We start from the raw sequence: 15,316 nt of genomic DNA on the forward strand, positions 1-15,316 counted from the left end.
GTAAGTATATCGCCCACTGCCAATCAGGGCAGCCAGGCCACTATGGCCGAGTCGCTATTTGTCACCGAACAGCCTGTGCTTGCGTAAGTTGACACCGCGCATGGCAATGGTGGCTGTTCTTCAACCTCTCCAGTCTCGACCCTCTCGTTCTGTCCTGACCGCAGGACGTCCTTCCCTCACTCACACCAATGGGCAAGCGAGAAAGCATTTGAGATAGCCGCAAGCCAAGGGAGAGGGAGAGGCCAGCGCAGGGAACGAACAGCCTAAAGGTTTGGATCGGGGTGTAGATCATGGAGCTACGAGAGCCAATTGACAAGTGACAAGTGATGTAGACCTGGAGAAATAAGAATCGGGGGATTCTGCTGCCTGGATGCGTCTGATGGGAGGAATGGAGGGATGGAGGAAGGAGGGATCAGGTTAGACAAGCGCCACGAAGTCAAGTGGGAGGAGTGAGAATGACCCCCAAGACGAGGAGATCAACCAGTCAAACAAGCAAACAGGCAAACAAGTCAGCTGCTGTTGCCGTTACTGCTGCTGCTGCTGCTGCCAAAAGCAGCAGGCGCGGGGAAGCCCGGTCAGGTGATGCTCGGCCCCCAACTGCGCCCACTAAAATCCCCTCCTCCACCGTCAAAACCAAGGCCCTCCTTGCTAATCTTGCCAATCTTGCGAACTTGCTATCCTTCCCTTCCTAACAACCCAACCCCCCCCCCCCCCCCGGATTTCCAGCATCAAGCTTCAATTGATCTTTCTCGGCAGATTTACCATTCTTCCCAATCGGTTTGCCACCGCCAGCCATCGGACCAAACCCTCCTGAAGCTCCTGAAGCTTGTCTGTCCCCCCCCCCCTCTCTGATCCTCTGATCGACGGGCCGAAACCGAAAACGGGTCGACTCCACCGTGAACCAGACATCCGCCGTTGCTTGTTGCGCCCTGCAATCCCGGCACACCATCCTCATTATCTCTCATATCTATATAATTGTATCAACAGGGTAAAGCTTGTGGCCGAAGAGAAGCGTGGTGGAGGGGAAAGTGATCGAGGTACGGGCGGGAGTCGCATTCCTCGGTGGGACCGTGAGAGACATAGACATGGCTAACCCTCCCCGTGCGCTCGCCTTCCTAGGATGTCCCTCAATCGCGTCTCGTACCTAGAGTCATGGGAGCAAAACCCGGCTGCATTCCGTCGCCAGCAGCGCCCCGAGGACTCCGACGGTGAAGATAGCTACCATGACCTGCCGGAAACCTCGCTCGCCTCCTCGTTCCAGTCGAATCTCAGCCACCATTCCTTCAGACAGCGCCTGAACTTCAACCCATATGCGGGGCCAGGCTGGAGCCAAACACTCGCAGACGACCCCGACAGGCATCCTCTCCTCCGGGATGCCTCGCCCAGGCGGACCCAGGCGGACTTGGGAACGGATGGTGAACCGCCGCAGGAAGAACATGTCACGCTGAAAGTGCAAGCCTATGATGGCCCAGAGACGACAGGAGCATTCGAGGTCGGCCACACAAAGCGAATCTGTACGTTGCTCCAGTAGGGCAGGCGCTTCTATTTTACCAGAGGCGTCGTTTCGTTGGGTCTGTTTCTGATATCCGTCAAGTGCAGGTGTGTATCGCCGTCATGTATTGCTTATTTGCCGCTGGAATAATCTTCGGGTTTGCTGCCATTAAGCCCGTCCTGATCAAAGAAGGCGTCTATCGCAGCGAGTGCTCGCAGGACGAGCTCGATGGCGGCTCAGATGTTTGCTACGGACAGGAGCTCCGGTATATTCCGTCCTGAAGATGTCATGAGCAGATAGATAGCTGACCCGCTGCAGCCTGAATCTCATGTTCACGATAGCCGCTGTCGTTACCAACGTGTCCGCTCTGCCTGTAGGAACAATACTAGACGCCTACGGCCCGCAAGTGTGCGGGATCATTGGCAGTGTCTCTTTGGCCGTGGGGACCCTCCTGTTCGGGCTGGCTCCCAAAGTCTCATTCGACGCCTACCTGCCAGGTTACGTTTTCGTTGCCCTCGGAGGACCCTTCATCTTCATTTCGTCATTCCACCTGTCTAACGCCTTCCCCACACGGTCAGGTCTGATTCTATCTATGTTGACTGGGGCATTTGACGCCTCCAGCGCTCTCTTCCTTATATTCCGCCTCTTATATGAGAACACCGGCGGCGCCTTCACCCCATCTCGATTCTTTTTGGCCTATCTTGTCGTCCCGATCGTTATCCTAGCTGCCCAGCTAACCGTCATGCCCACGACATCGTACAAAACGGCTGGCGAGCTTGTGCAAGAAGCGCAAATACACCGCGCCGCCGAGGCAACCGACCAAATCGACCAGGCCATCAATGACCGCGGAGAAGGCGAACGGCAGCGAAACGACCGCCGTCTCCACCGACAAACCGTCATCAACCAAATCGAGGACCTGCTCTCTGCCCCCGAGCAGCATTATGCTCCGCTGGAACCCGTGCCAGCCGAGTCCAAAAACCCCCACACATCTGGTGGTGTCTGGGGTGCCCTGCACGGCATCTCCGCCCTGCGACAAATCCGCACCCCGTGGTTTGTCCTGATCATGCTTTTCACGGTCCTCCAAATGCTCCGAATCAACTACTTCGTCGCGACCATTCGTCAGCAGTACACCTACCTTCTGCACTCCCCGGCTCTCGCCCAAACCATGAACTCCGCGTTCGACATCCTCCTCCCACTGGGCGGCCTGGCCTCGGTCCCCTTCATCGGCGTCATCCTCGACAACGCCAGAACGCCTGCCGTCCTGAGCACCCTCGTCGTGACCGCCACTCTCATCGGCATTCTCGGCTGCATCCCCAACACCGTCGCCGGCTACGCCAACATCGTCTGCTTCGTCGTGTACCGTCCCTTCTACTACACCGCAGTCTCGGACTACGCCTCCAAAGTCTTCGGCTTCCAGACCTTCGGCAAAGTCTATGGCCTGGTCATCTGCCTCGCTGGACTGGGAAACTTCGCTCAGGCCGGTCTCGACACCCTCACATTCCGCGTCTTCCACCGCGACCCCGTCCCCGTCAACGCCTTACTGACAGTAACCACGTTTCTCGTCGGCGTGATTCTGGTAACATACGTCACCTGGCAAGCGAACCGGATGGCCATCTTGAAGGCAGAAGAGATAGGCACTGACCCCGCGCCCTTGGAAAACGGACTCAGTGTCCCGGCTATGCACGATGGCGTCGATTCCCGAGACTGGGGCCTGGAGAGGGATAGAGAGCGGGAGCCGCTTATTCGCCCAATCGGCGGCGGGGATCCGTCCTCGTATGGAACCTCGGGGCCTTAGAAGAGGGCCAGGCATTCAGTTGGATATCCACTCACAGTCACATTCATCCCGCTTCTCCTCCCCTATTCATACTCGATACTCGATACTCAGCATTCGAAACTCGACATCCCACAGTCCAATCGATTACATGTAGATAGTATAGTATAGTATCGTATAGCCTAGCGCTTTCTTCTCTCTCTGATTTGTTTGTCTTGTTTGTCTCAGGTAGTCTGTTGTTGTACAGAGTACCTAGAGAACTTATTTTTACTTTTCTCTAGTACACTCACCCTGTCACGATGAACAAGACTTTTCTTTCTCCCCTCTTCTCTTCTCGCTATTTCTTTTTTTACTGTTATATATAGGAACCGATATTTTTACACAATCATGCAACATGAACAAAAGGAAAACAGTCCAATTTCATTATATTAGGTCCCCAGCTGGCTCTGGCTCTAGCGCTAGCGCTAGCTTTGGGTATTGCTTGTTTGCTTGCTTGCTTGGTTATATACGTACAGGTCTAACTAATATACTATACTGACTAATCGGTTGTGGAATAGTGATTGGTGGGTAGCAAATCGCGGGTTTGGTTTGGCGTCGTGCCATACCATACCATACCACCGCATCACACTGCTGGGTGCTACGTCCTTGATCGAAGACAAAAAGGGTAGGTAGGGGTTGTCGTGAGTTCGTAAGTCGTGACGTATTGAAGAGGGGAGTGAGATGGGGAAGGGGAGGGGGATTATGGATTATGTGGGGGAGTGTGGTAGGTGGGTGGTATGGTTGGTGGATAGGAGGTAGAGAGACGTCTGAAGGTAGATGAGTAGGTGGGTAGGATGGAAGGTGAGTAGAAGGTAGGTAGATAGGCGGATGGACAGGAAGAAGATAGGTAGAGGTGGAGGTGGAGGTGGAAGTGAAAAGTAGAAGGTAAGAGGTAGAAAAGAAGGATATATGGCTGTGCCACACATCATGAAAAGATCACGATGGTGGCGTAAGTTCTTCCATTTTCACGAACGAGTGCTTCGCCTCTTGCCATAGCTCGCGACCGGCTTTGTCGCAGGCTCGGTCATACCAGAGCATCAGGCCGAGCAGTTTGCGGGCGTCATCCCACGTGCCGATGCCGTGGCTGGCGGCCGCTTGGCTGATGATCTGGACAAACCAGGACCGCTCGGGCTGGTCGTCTGCCGCAATGCCGCCGAGGATGAGGACCCAGAAGAGGACGATGCGGGCTTGCGGGTGGTTCCAGGTCGTAGCGACGTCGGAGAGCTGGACGACGTTTTGGATGAGTTTGGCGAGTTGCGCGAGGGGCGTGCTCTGCGCGGGGAGGGGGAAGACGACGCCCACGCCAAAGATGAGAGCGGCGATGCGGCAGGCCTCGTAGATGACCTCGTGCGGTTGATAGGCTGCGAAGCCGTCCAGTTGGCTGGCGGAGGGTATCGAGAGGAGGGTGTAGTGGACAAGGTTGCGCTGGTCGGAAAGCAGGGAGTAATCAGGGTTCACGACGTGGGTGCGTAGGTGGTTTTCGACGATGTTGGTGTAGAGGTGCATCGCGTAGATGACCTCCACTAGCTCCGGGGTAAGTCCGATGTCGCGCAGCGGGCCGTGTCGGCGATCAACGTCGACAGGAGTGTACCCGAGGAGTTCTTGTAGGTGGATGCCTCTTCGTTCCTGGCGGAGGGACATGAAGGGGAACACCGGTGGCATCAGGAATGTACTGCATGTCACGATATCGGAACTGGACGGCGATATGTCAGCATTCAAGTGCTCTAGCAGCCGTCAGGGAACCGGATGGCTTGGCTTACAAGGACAGGGTCGCGGCGAGACCAGGCAGGCTCAGATTCTGGAGACCGCCTCGCAGACGCACCATTTGGACCAGGCCTTTGATGTGGACGAGGTTCGGCGGCAGACCTCCGTATATATCGAGCCACTGCAAACGCTGCAGGGGCGCATCAAACGGGGTGGTCTGATGGACTGCCCGGCCATGATCCTCCGCCACATTATGCGCCATACAGATCACACTCAGAATCACAGCGTCGCACACCGCTCGAGTGGGGTCACTGACTTCCCGAGTGACGTTTTGAATGGTTTCCATCTCGCAGATCTGGAGGATCCGCTGCTCTTCCGGTTTGAATTGGTCTCGCCCAATCCAGCCATTCACCCACCGGAGGCGCTTGTGAGACAGCGAGCCAAATACGAAGGCCGTGAACAAGGTACGATCCTTCAACGCGAGCGGCAGCCAGTTGGAGCTCGAGGGTGACGTCTCTTGTCCTGGTGAGACCGGAGTCAGGCCGGGCCATAATACCCGGAGACCTACAGACCCAGACAGGTTAGTCGATAACCGCATGGGAGGGGGCGGGGCAGTACGAACAGTATTCCTCCGTATCCGAAACCTCCTTTTGGAAATAACTCAATGGATTCTGACAAAAGGGGTCTACCACCTGACAGCTGAAGTTTTCAATGTATCCCGAATAGCCTGGTGTCATGCGATCAGGTGGACTGGCGTGGCGGTCTGGGTTTTGGGTGCGTGTCGGCTCGGCTTGCTCGTCCGGGCTTCCATCGAGGCTCTGCTCCCGGGAGGCCCAGGAGGGCGCGGGGGACATGTTCATTCCATCCGAATCGATCGGCTGGGGAAAGTCCAGTCTCTTGGAAGCAGCTCGTCGACGCAAGGGAATCTGCTCCAGAGGGACGGGGGGTACTGATTGGCCGGAGTCGGAGTGTGTTGCGGATGCGGGTGGGCTGCGCGGGGGCGAGGGGGAGTTCAGAAGGAGCGCTGGGGGGGTTGGACAGAATGTGGAGGAAGGAGAGAGATTCGGCGGAGTCAAATGCAGGCGCTCCCTGCGCGGACCTGAACGCGGCATCGGCGAACGACTGGCGGAGGAGTCGCGGCGCGCCTGACCGTCCGGCAAGCCCTCCGCGGGCGACCGTTCCTTGGTCTGATCGGAGATCCATCTCCCCACGTGGGCGCGGACCAGACGCTGGATTGAGTCCTTTTCATTTTTCGACGACGGGCGCGCATTGACAAAGATGGCATCGCCCTTTCGGCCCGCAGCCACGGTGTTTGTAGACATTTCCATTTCTTCTTGTTCGACCCGCAAGGGTCATGGTATTGCCCCTCAGGAGCACAGGATTTGACAGGAATAGGAGTGCAGCGCAGAAGCCAATGGCAGCATCCTGTTCTGGAAAGCTGGAATAGGGCAGGACGGGGACCGGGACAAGGGGGGGCGATGGCGACGGAGCGGCGTAGAGAGAGGAGGGAGGGAGGGAGGGAGATGGTGAGTTCAGCGAGGGAAAGGACGGCGAGGAGCGGAGGGGAGGGTCATTTCATCACTTGGAATGAAGCGATGAGATGGTGAGTCAATGACAATTGCGACGAGGAGAATTGGGGGGGGAAGAGGAAAGAGGGAAGAGGGAGGGAATGAGTGGAGAAGAGGAGAAGAGAAGAGCGAAGAAGAGGGAGCCCAGAAGGCGGCCGCGGTCGAATCAAATACGCTGGCGGCGCGGATCGTCGCTTTGGTGCCGCCAAAAGCCAAAAACCCCCCCCAGCGACGCTTTCAGGCTTTGCTTTGCTTTCTTTTCTTTCTTTGTTGCTCCATCAATTCATGGTCATGGTCCGTCCCATGCAGATCCCTTCATTCCGTCCGTCCTGGATCCATCAATCAAACTACAAACCCTAAACAAGCAAGCAAGCAAGCAAGCAAGCAATTGATCAATCTGATCAAACAAGCCAGCCACTCCTCTCACCCCCCTCCCCTCCCCTCCCCTCCCCTCGCCTCGTTCTCGGTCACTCTCCGCCTTGCCACGATCTCCCTCGTTGCTCTTCCTGGGCATTTCTTTTTCGCCCGCTGCAATCCATCAAACTTCCAATGGCTGTTGCTTCCTTTTTCCTGTCCCTGTCATCGGGGCCCGTCACTGCATTGGCCCCGACCAGCCCGTGGATCCGCCAGCTGAGCCGGCGGTCGATGCGGGGAACGCCCAGACAGTCCCCAAAAAAATAAGGCTTCTGCTCGACCTTCGGACCAAGAATCAGTCCTGCGGCAGTCAGAATGACAGGTCACTCCCGTCTCGTTGATCCTCTCTCTCTCTCTCTCTTTCGCAATCAACCATCCAGGGGCCGGATCCGCTCATGCAGTCGATCTAGCACCCACCTAGTAAACCGATGAATGTACGATGTTCGGCTCCGGCGAGATGGTCAAAAGTACGAACGAACTACGGACCGACGCCCGGGCGGAGATGCCCCGACCGAGATATACCCTATCTACTTCCTGCCTTTTGCCTAGGCTCATAACCTAGTGACTAGCTCGTGCGCGACGCTGTCACTTCAAGGTTTACTCCTTTGTTCGCCTCCTGTGTCGGTTATTGGTAGCTTTGTATCACAACATCCGTCGGAAGTTGGCGTCCAGCGTTCCTGGGCTATCACATGTATGGCCAGTCGCCTGGCTCGGCCGTTCCGCACCAGGGCTTATGTCCCTGTCCAGAGGCTCATCGGTTAAGGTTGAAACAGCTACCACCGGCGCTATCTCGGACCCAGGTCGCGACCAGTCAGGGAGGTACGGTAACTCCGACGTGCTACGCGAGTGCCATGGGTTGAGGTGCCTTCGAGACATATCTAGAACACGGGACACGGGATGCAATTAATTAACGCTCTTTGAGTGGTGACTCAGTCTAGCTCAATCAACGGGTATTTTCCTCCCTCGCCAGTTACCGGGTCCCGATACTGTTCCAACGCGTCTTCGACCGCTGCCATGTACCCGAGCACCTTCTCTTCCTGCCATCTCCGCCCCACCACCTGGACCGCCGTGGGGAGTCCCGCCATCTTCGTCGCGTTGTAGTGCATCCACGCGCCCTTGGCGATCGCGTTGTTGGCCCCGAGCTGCTTCAGCACCGTCTTGTATGGACCGGAAAGCGCGTCTTTCTTGGCGTCCACGTGAGACACTGGCAGCACACCCGCCACGTAGTCCAGAAGATTCCAGAGGAACGTGTACCCGCATGACGAGACAGCGTCGTGCATGGCCTTGTGCGGGAGAGCCGGGGTAGCGTTGACGGGGCACAGGATGAAGTCGTACTGCTGCGGCTCGGCATCCCACCAGCTGTGCCAGGTAGCCCGGAAGGTTTCGCGCCTCGCGGTGAGTCGCCAGAGCTCAGCCGCCGACTTGGGTCCAAAGCCGCGGATGAGGGTTGCCCACTTCGCATCCCGTCGGATGTACCGAACCCAGAGGTAGTAGAGGTAGCGGAGAGGACTCGGGAGATTGCAGATCCGCGTGAGTTGATCTGCGCCGGGGTCGGAGGGCTCGAAGCTGTGCAGGTGGGAGTTAAAGGTGACGCAGCCGTCGGAGTTGAGGAGCTGGGAAGCCAGGTCGAGGCCAGTGAAGGGGTCGGCTGTGGCGGGCGGCGTGATTTCCGAGACGGTATGTCCGGCAGCGGTGAGAGCAGCAACCGTGGTGGAGAGCGCGCGTTCAATTGCCGGGGTTGGGGGGACCACGCCTGGAGGGATTAGAAATATTCGACAGCACCAAATCTCACCCTCCGTAGCACTCACCATCATTGCTGAAGACGCCGATTCTCAGCGTCTTGTGCTTGGCCTCGACCTCCTCGTCTTCCCGCCACGAGATCGGATGGACGGTGTGGTCGTAGTTCCACGGCTTCATACCGACAATGGCCTTGGTGAAGTACGTGAGGTCGTTCAAAGTGCGAGCCATCGGGCTGAACACACTAGCAACACCCTCTTGGCCAGCCATGCTAGTATTGACACCAACCTTGGGCCAGCGACCGGTGCTGCAGCGCAGGGAGTAGATACCGCTCCACGCAGCAGGCACACGAACCGAGCCAGCAACATCGGACCCAATACCAATGCGACCTCCGAGGGCCAGGAGCGCACCTTCACCACCGGTTGAGCCACCCGGAGAGTATTCCGGAACATGTGGGTTGCGGCAATGGCCCCAGAGAGCATTTGCCGACTCGAACGAGAGAAGTGTCACAGGCAGCGCGGTCTTCGCATATGGGACAGCGCCTAGGAATGTTAGATGTCCCTCGTATGCGGATGAGGGAAACACTCACCAGCGTCCTTGAGTAATCTGGCCATGGGACCGTCCTCCGCGTACGGCTTGCAGGCGAGTTTGGTATACCCCAGCGTAATGTCGAATCCCTTGATCTGCACGGAGTCTTTCAGGGAGATAGGCACACCCGCCAGGGGACCCTGGAGGTTGACCTCAGACTCCGCCCACGATTCTGCCTCGGGAAGGAGGAGCTCCGTCACGCAGTTGGTCTTCTCGTGTGCCTTGACGGCGACTTTACCGTAAGTGCGGAGAACATCGAGGGGGGCTAGCGAGTCATTCTGGACCTCGTATACCAGCTCCTGGATTGGCATATCAATGATAGTCTTGTCTACAGCGGAGAAGGCCGCATGGTATTCCGGAGCAAGGGAAGCGAATCGGGCCGCCCGTTCGCTTCTTTTGAGGTCCCTATGTTTGTCGGTCAGCAATCACACGAACCGAGCGGAGCTAAGGACTGGTACTGCAGTACTGATAGCTCCGTCAAGGCGCATTGGGGGGCCTCTGCGTACCGGATGCGACGGTATGTGAAGTAGTCGAATGGAGGGAACATGGTGATGGCAGGGAGAGAGCTCCAAAAGCAAGAGAAACGTCCGCGACCAGGAAGATACGGGCGTGAAAGCAGGGGCGAGCGCGCCTTTTATTGCGGGGGAGGATGACACGTGCGGAGAAGCCCGATTAGCCCGACCCGCTGATAAGCGTCGCTGATGTGCGCCTGCCTGATTTGGCCGCTGTCCGTTGTCCTCAGTCCGCGCAGCCCCAGCACTGATGAGGAGCACTATGCCCGTCCATCATGTCCGCTCCATGTGCTGGCATGCTTGGATGCATGTAATATCCAGAGACTGTACAGCTATCCTCAGAAAGCCCCCGTCGAAGAGCTCTCCAGGGTACAATCCCCCTGCGGCACGTGACCGATAAGAGTGCCGGCAGCCGGCGCTGGCATTACCTGATTGGGCAGGTCCATGCGGTGACCAGTCAGCAGCTTCACCGCGAGCGGATCAAGGGCGGCCTTATCTTGGTTCCGCGACTGGCCTACTTGCTGGATCAAGTCTCTTTTCTACAGACCGAACTCTTCAACCCTTTCAAATGATGGTGAACAAACCCTTGTGCGGAGGGAGGGTATGGCTATAACCCCTTTGGCTAATCCAGAACTGAACCAGAAATATTATGTATTAGACTCAACAACTACTACATGTCGACGCCTGGGTGGAACCAGGAACACGCTGGGTATTGGTGATAGTCAACGTGAACGCCATGAAGAAAATGAAGCTGTACGGACGAGGCCGGCTCGTCTGCATCCAGCTCAGACGCATATCCACGGGGTTTCCTGTCTATCCACATGCCAGGTTTCGGTACCCACATCCCATCCGACTGATGTTTTCGAGTCCAGGGTAGGGGCTAATGACGATTTTCTCCTGTTATTGCAGCACGGTGTGATCGTGGTCTTCTCGTTCTCGACGATATCGCCGTCTGGATCCAGCCTTGCGGGTCAGCAGTCATTCGAGTATTGGTCGGGTTACAGCAACAACGGCACCTACCGCTATGCCGGTGTGGCAGTCGGCTCTATAACGGTCGTCTTTGGTTTCTCCTGGAGCCAGTTGCGGGACTTGAGCCATAGAATGACCACGACGATCCCGGCACAGATAAGCACAATGATGAGGAAGATCAGGAAGCCGTAGAGGAGCGTTCGCTTTCTCTTTTGCCGTTGTTTCTTGATCCAGTTGTTCCTATATCGATCCGTGGTCAGCGAAAGGGGGGGCCTCTTGTGATGGCTACTGCAATTCCAGCAGATCAGATATCAGGGCCAAGGCTGCACGTACGACCAGAGATGAGCGTCCTTGTGTTCGTCAGAACCCTTCGCCTCTTCGTCGAGATGAATGGCGAGGGAGAAGCGTCGCCAGAACGCCGGGTCCCGGACAAGAGCCATTCTCACTTATTTACTGGTAGCGAGACATGGAGGATGGTATCGTATGTGCAGTGAGTGAAGGGCTTGGGGGTATTGTACGGGTGATGCTCGACCGGGAGCACAGGTAGTATACCACGATGGTTTGTATAACTGGCTGGGGTCAGGGAATGGCTAGTCCGTCCTGATGGTCAAGAGACGAGGAGACAAGAGAAGGGAAGGACACAGTGAAATGGGCGTAGAAAGACCGACGACGACCAAACTCGCAAGTATATGGACCTGGGTCGTCGAGCACCACCGCAGCGGGAAAAGGAAATGAGGGTTTCCGTTGAGGCAGGCGCACAGGGTAAAACGACAGACGAGAGGGAAAGAAGAAGGAGAAGTCAGGAGGCGCGAGCGATGACATTATTGTTCAACCCGAGCAGCAGCTGCGGGCGCTGGTTGTTACAACGGCAGCAATGTGGTTGTATCCCGGCCGGATTCCTGTTGCTGAGGAATGACTGAGGCCGACCATGGGCCCGTGCGGATTCCGGCAGCCCGCCAATCAGCAGCTTCGGAATCTGACAAGCGGAGCCGTCTGTCCAATCAGGGCCCCGCAGTAGCTCCATGGTTCGATCCCGTAAGGTACGCGTCATGCCGGCTGTTTGGATCTGGCCAGGAACATCAGTATACAAATAAACAATCTGGGGGGTCGGAGGCATAGTTGGGAAGAAGGAGGTATGTGCTTTGGGTTCAAGCCATCGATTGCTGCGTTGCGTTGCTGACCGGCCTGCCTAGAGCCTGAGGTTTGTTGGCTTGGCGGTCAGGTAGAAGAAGGTCGTATTGAAGCACTTCTCTGCCCTACGTAGACAAGGTACTAACTAGGTCGTTAGTTAGCACTCCATACTCCGTACTTATCTGGCAAAGCGTATCCTGTCGGTAGCCTGCACCTGTCACCAATGTGCCGTACCTGCAGGATCAGTCCACAATTACTACCTCCATAGATAGTTGATACGTAGTGATCTGGGGAAATATATATATATATATATATAAAATAGGAGGGATTGTGTAGGTATAATATAATGGATTGGTTTAAGGATTTCCATACTAGTAGTAGTATGCTATCTGTAGTGCAGTACTACTCGGGCTGCTGGTGTGGGTGAACCTAGCAGACCCGACCAATACTTAATTATATATACATCCATCCACTAGTTAGTTGTACTCACCATCACCACTACAACTCCCCTCCCCACACACCTCACCACATCAAACCTACAACAAGATCACGACAACATGATTTACGAACCTCGCCCATTTGAATAATCATAATCAGCTGCCACCGTCACTCCCGAAACCTACCATCGGGTCACACCACCGGCCCTCTCCCGAGAGTCACCTGCGGGGCAGTCACGGCCTCGCGGTCGGCCAGCCCCCAAAGCGGCCTCGTGCAGGCCTCCCCTTGAATCTCCCTCGACCTTCCCTGGACCTTCCCTCAACTTCCCTCCACTTTCCCTCGCATCCAGCGCCAAACTCCTCCGCCCCCCTGATGATTCGCCCGATGCCCTTGCGTGCAGATGAGGCGGATTGAGTTGTCTATCTTGCCAGCAAACTACTTCCTTTGGGCTCCCCCGCAGTGGAGCTACGCAGATGGGTGCCTGACCGCCAGCCGTTGCCTTGTCCTTGACTGGTCATCGAGTGGCCAGGCTGATCGCAAGGTGCAGCACGCAGCAAGCAGCACCCCAAACCCCCCCCCCTCCCAAGTCCCCATCCAGCCTTCCAGCCTTGCTTCTCCGATTCATCTTTCTTCAACTTCAGTCCCCCTCCCAGCTCCATCGATGCAACGGCCATTGTCGCTGTTGTGAAATGCCCCGTGCCGTCGGCCCCATTCTAGCCCGGCCATGTTTTCCGCCCATGAGGAGGGCCCGAGTTTCTGGGGAGTGTTGATCAATGCCGACAAGAGCCCTGCCCCATTGCTGGAGCAGCTCTGCTTGGAGATCGCGCACATCATAGTAAGTCGGTGACGGTATAGCTCCGAAAAAAAAAGTAAATTTGGCGCTTATCCTGAGTCTTGTCCTCCAAAGGCGTCGTTTGATGATTACGGCACCAACGACCTGACCCCCGAACGGTTGGCCGCGTTTTATCGCAAGGTCGGCGGGAACTACGATGTCCTTTTCCTCCAAACCAAACCCTCCGCCCTGTCCTTCATCTACCAGCGCCTCGGCTGCTTCCACAGCATTCAACCAACCTCAGACCCCTACAAGCCTCCCGCCATCCCCGCGTTACAACCCAACGGCTTCGTGCGATGGCAAACCATCCAGCTGCTTCTCGACCCGGACGAGCATTGTCGCTACCTCCAAAATGCGGTCGAATTATGGGATATTGAGAATCCCAACGGGGGAGTCTTCCCCAAGATGATCCCCCGGGAAGCCTTTCCGGACATACCGGATCTAGAAATGATGGAATGGCATGAAGAGGTTAGCCGGCGGTTCGAGCTGGACTATGTGAAGCGAAACATCCTACGAGCTTCCCCACCAAATTTTGGCACCTATCATTATCACTTTAATCACAAAGACGTCCCCTCTCCCAAGGAGGAGAAGACCGCTACTCCCCGCCGTCGAACAACCGCACACCGCGCCCATATGGTTCCGGAGGAACCAGATCCTCACACTCGGCACCGGCGTCGTCGAAGCGCTGAATTTACACCGTCGATCTCTCGTCGCGTTCCGTCCACCCATTTCTCCCATCCTCCAGACTTCGAGGAACCCCATCGAGCGCCGTCGCCGCCAATGTGGGCCAAACCCGTACCCAAGGCGAGGGGTCGCGACCGCGTTCCGTCATTTGCCCGCCCAGTAAGCCCTGGCAGCTTTCCGGGGCACAGTGCATCCGACGCATCATCCGAAGACTCCAGCGGAGCACCGCGCGAGACATCCCCCACTACAGACCGACATGGCCGCCATCTGTATCCTTCCACGCCCCAATCGCACGGTCGCCGGCATTCGCACGAAGCATATGCGAGAAAGCCCGAGCGCGAATTCTCCCCGGAGAACCCACGACGGTACGCTCACCGAGATGCATACAACCCCAGCTCAGCCAGACCGTACGACTCCGACGGTGCACGCCGTGCACGGTCATCGAGGTTCTACGCCGATGAGCCAGTCCACCCCCGAAACCCCGGTCCCAGCTACCGCGAGCACGCCTTTAGCGACCCGTCCACCGTCCCGATCAACCCCGAAGTCCCTGTATATACGCACGTACACCCTCGCTACATGAACATGAACAATGGCTACGTCGTCCGCCCGCCTCCAGACATCGAGATGTGTGGAGTAGACGACAACCGCCGGAGTTACAGACCTGCTCCTCCTTCCAACCCCACGGGGTTTGGCAATCCCACAACCATGCCCGAACGCACGCCATACCCAAGTGGGGGGTACCGATCCCAAAGATGGGCCAATCCAGTCCAGTCATCCCCTGTGCGGGGAATCCCCGTAGGCATGCCGGACATGGAATATCCGTTACGAACTCGAAGGCCAACAACCATGTATGACCGGTGAAAGAAATTAACTGCCATTTTATCATCACCTAACGCGTATCATACCCTGACTATGACTATGAACATGAACATGACCTTGACCATGACCATGAACTAATGATGACCACCAATTTACGGCCGCTTCCCGGTTCCCTCTCTTCTCTTCTCCCCTTGCAGCATTTTATTATTTTTTTTCTTATATTATCCTACCTATTTATGAACTGCACAGTACAGTACACGTGCATTGATGACGAACGACAGTAAGGACATGTGACCTGATGGATGGAGCGATGGATGCATGATATGATCGATCTTCAGTAGCTAGGCGTTAACATGGGTGGCCTTTTCTTTTTTCACGATATACCTACCTAGTTAGTGGGACGTCTCAATATCATACATAACATAACAAGAATTCTTGTGAGAATAGATGATCTTCTTTTCATTTCCATGACTATTTCCGGAGTAGATGTTTGTATCCTTTCCCATTTTGGTGGCCGAGGGGAATTTTCTAGCTACGACTACTAGAGCGAGTAACGTGACTGACTGTCAGCGGGATGGTAAGACACGGACACAGACAGATACTATACAGATACAGATA

The 15,316-nt window shown here is 56.1% G+C and overlaps 5 protein-coding genes across 5 annotated transcripts; 2 read left to right on the forward strand and 3 right to left on the reverse strand.

The window, feature by feature from the left end:
- Positions 1-42: 42 nt before the first annotated feature.
- BO70DRAFT_430581 (putative MFS transporter Fmp42) lies at positions 43-3,660 on the forward strand (the record flags this gene model as incomplete). The annotated part of the gene is made up of 4 exons (XM_025548169.1): positions 43-83; positions 1,120-1,514; positions 1,595-1,757; positions 1,811-3,660. 4 exons carry the CDS (start codon positions 43-45, stop codon positions 3,285-3,287), a joined length of 2,076 nt encoding a protein of 691 aa, XP_025397826.1. The 3' UTR covers positions 3,288-3,660.
- A 578-nt stretch (positions 3,661-4,238) lies between these two features.
- On the reverse strand, positions 4,239-6,328 carry BO70DRAFT_397954 (uncharacterized protein; the record flags this gene model as incomplete). Its single annotated transcript, XM_025546749.1, has 4 exons — positions 4,239-4,995; positions 5,063-5,570; positions 5,629-6,030; positions 6,106-6,328. 4 exons carry the CDS (start codon positions 6,326-6,328, stop codon positions 4,239-4,241), a joined length of 1,890 nt encoding a protein of 629 aa, XP_025397827.1.
- Positions 6,329-7,917: 1,589 nt separating this feature from the next.
- On the reverse strand, positions 7,918-9,860 carry BO70DRAFT_295190 (putative acetamidase; the record flags this gene model as incomplete). The annotated part of the gene is made up of 4 exons (XM_025539503.1): positions 7,918-8,741; positions 8,797-9,267; positions 9,315-9,718; positions 9,820-9,860. 4 exons carry the CDS (start codon positions 9,858-9,860, stop codon positions 7,918-7,920), a joined length of 1,740 nt encoding a protein of 579 aa, XP_025397828.1.
- A 987-nt stretch (positions 9,861-10,847) lies between these two features.
- On the reverse strand, positions 10,848-11,234 carry BO70DRAFT_397956 (uncharacterized protein; the record flags this gene model as incomplete). Its single annotated transcript, XM_025546750.1, has 2 exons — positions 10,848-11,034; positions 11,128-11,234. 2 exons carry the CDS (start codon positions 11,232-11,234, stop codon positions 10,848-10,850), a joined length of 294 nt encoding a protein of 97 aa, XP_025397829.1.
- A 1,451-nt stretch (positions 11,235-12,685) lies between these two features.
- Positions 12,686-15,125, forward strand: BO70DRAFT_318020 (uncharacterized protein). Its single transcript, XM_025540403.1, has 2 exons — positions 12,686-13,198; positions 13,271-15,125. The coding sequence occupies exons 1-2, from the start codon at positions 13,088-13,090 to the stop codon at positions 14,738-14,740; spliced, it is 1,581 nt and encodes a 526-aa protein (XP_025397830.1). The 5' UTR covers positions 12,686-13,087; the 3' UTR covers positions 14,741-15,125.
- Positions 15,126-15,316: the final 191 nt, after the last annotated feature.

Source organism: Aspergillus heteromorphus (assembly GCF_003184545.1).
Source record: "Aspergillus heteromorphus CBS 117.55 chromosome Unknown BO70scaffold_19, whole genome shotgun sequence".
In the NCBI taxonomy this organism is placed as follows: domain Eukaryota; kingdom Fungi; phylum Ascomycota; class Eurotiomycetes; order Eurotiales; family Aspergillaceae; genus Aspergillus; species Aspergillus heteromorphus.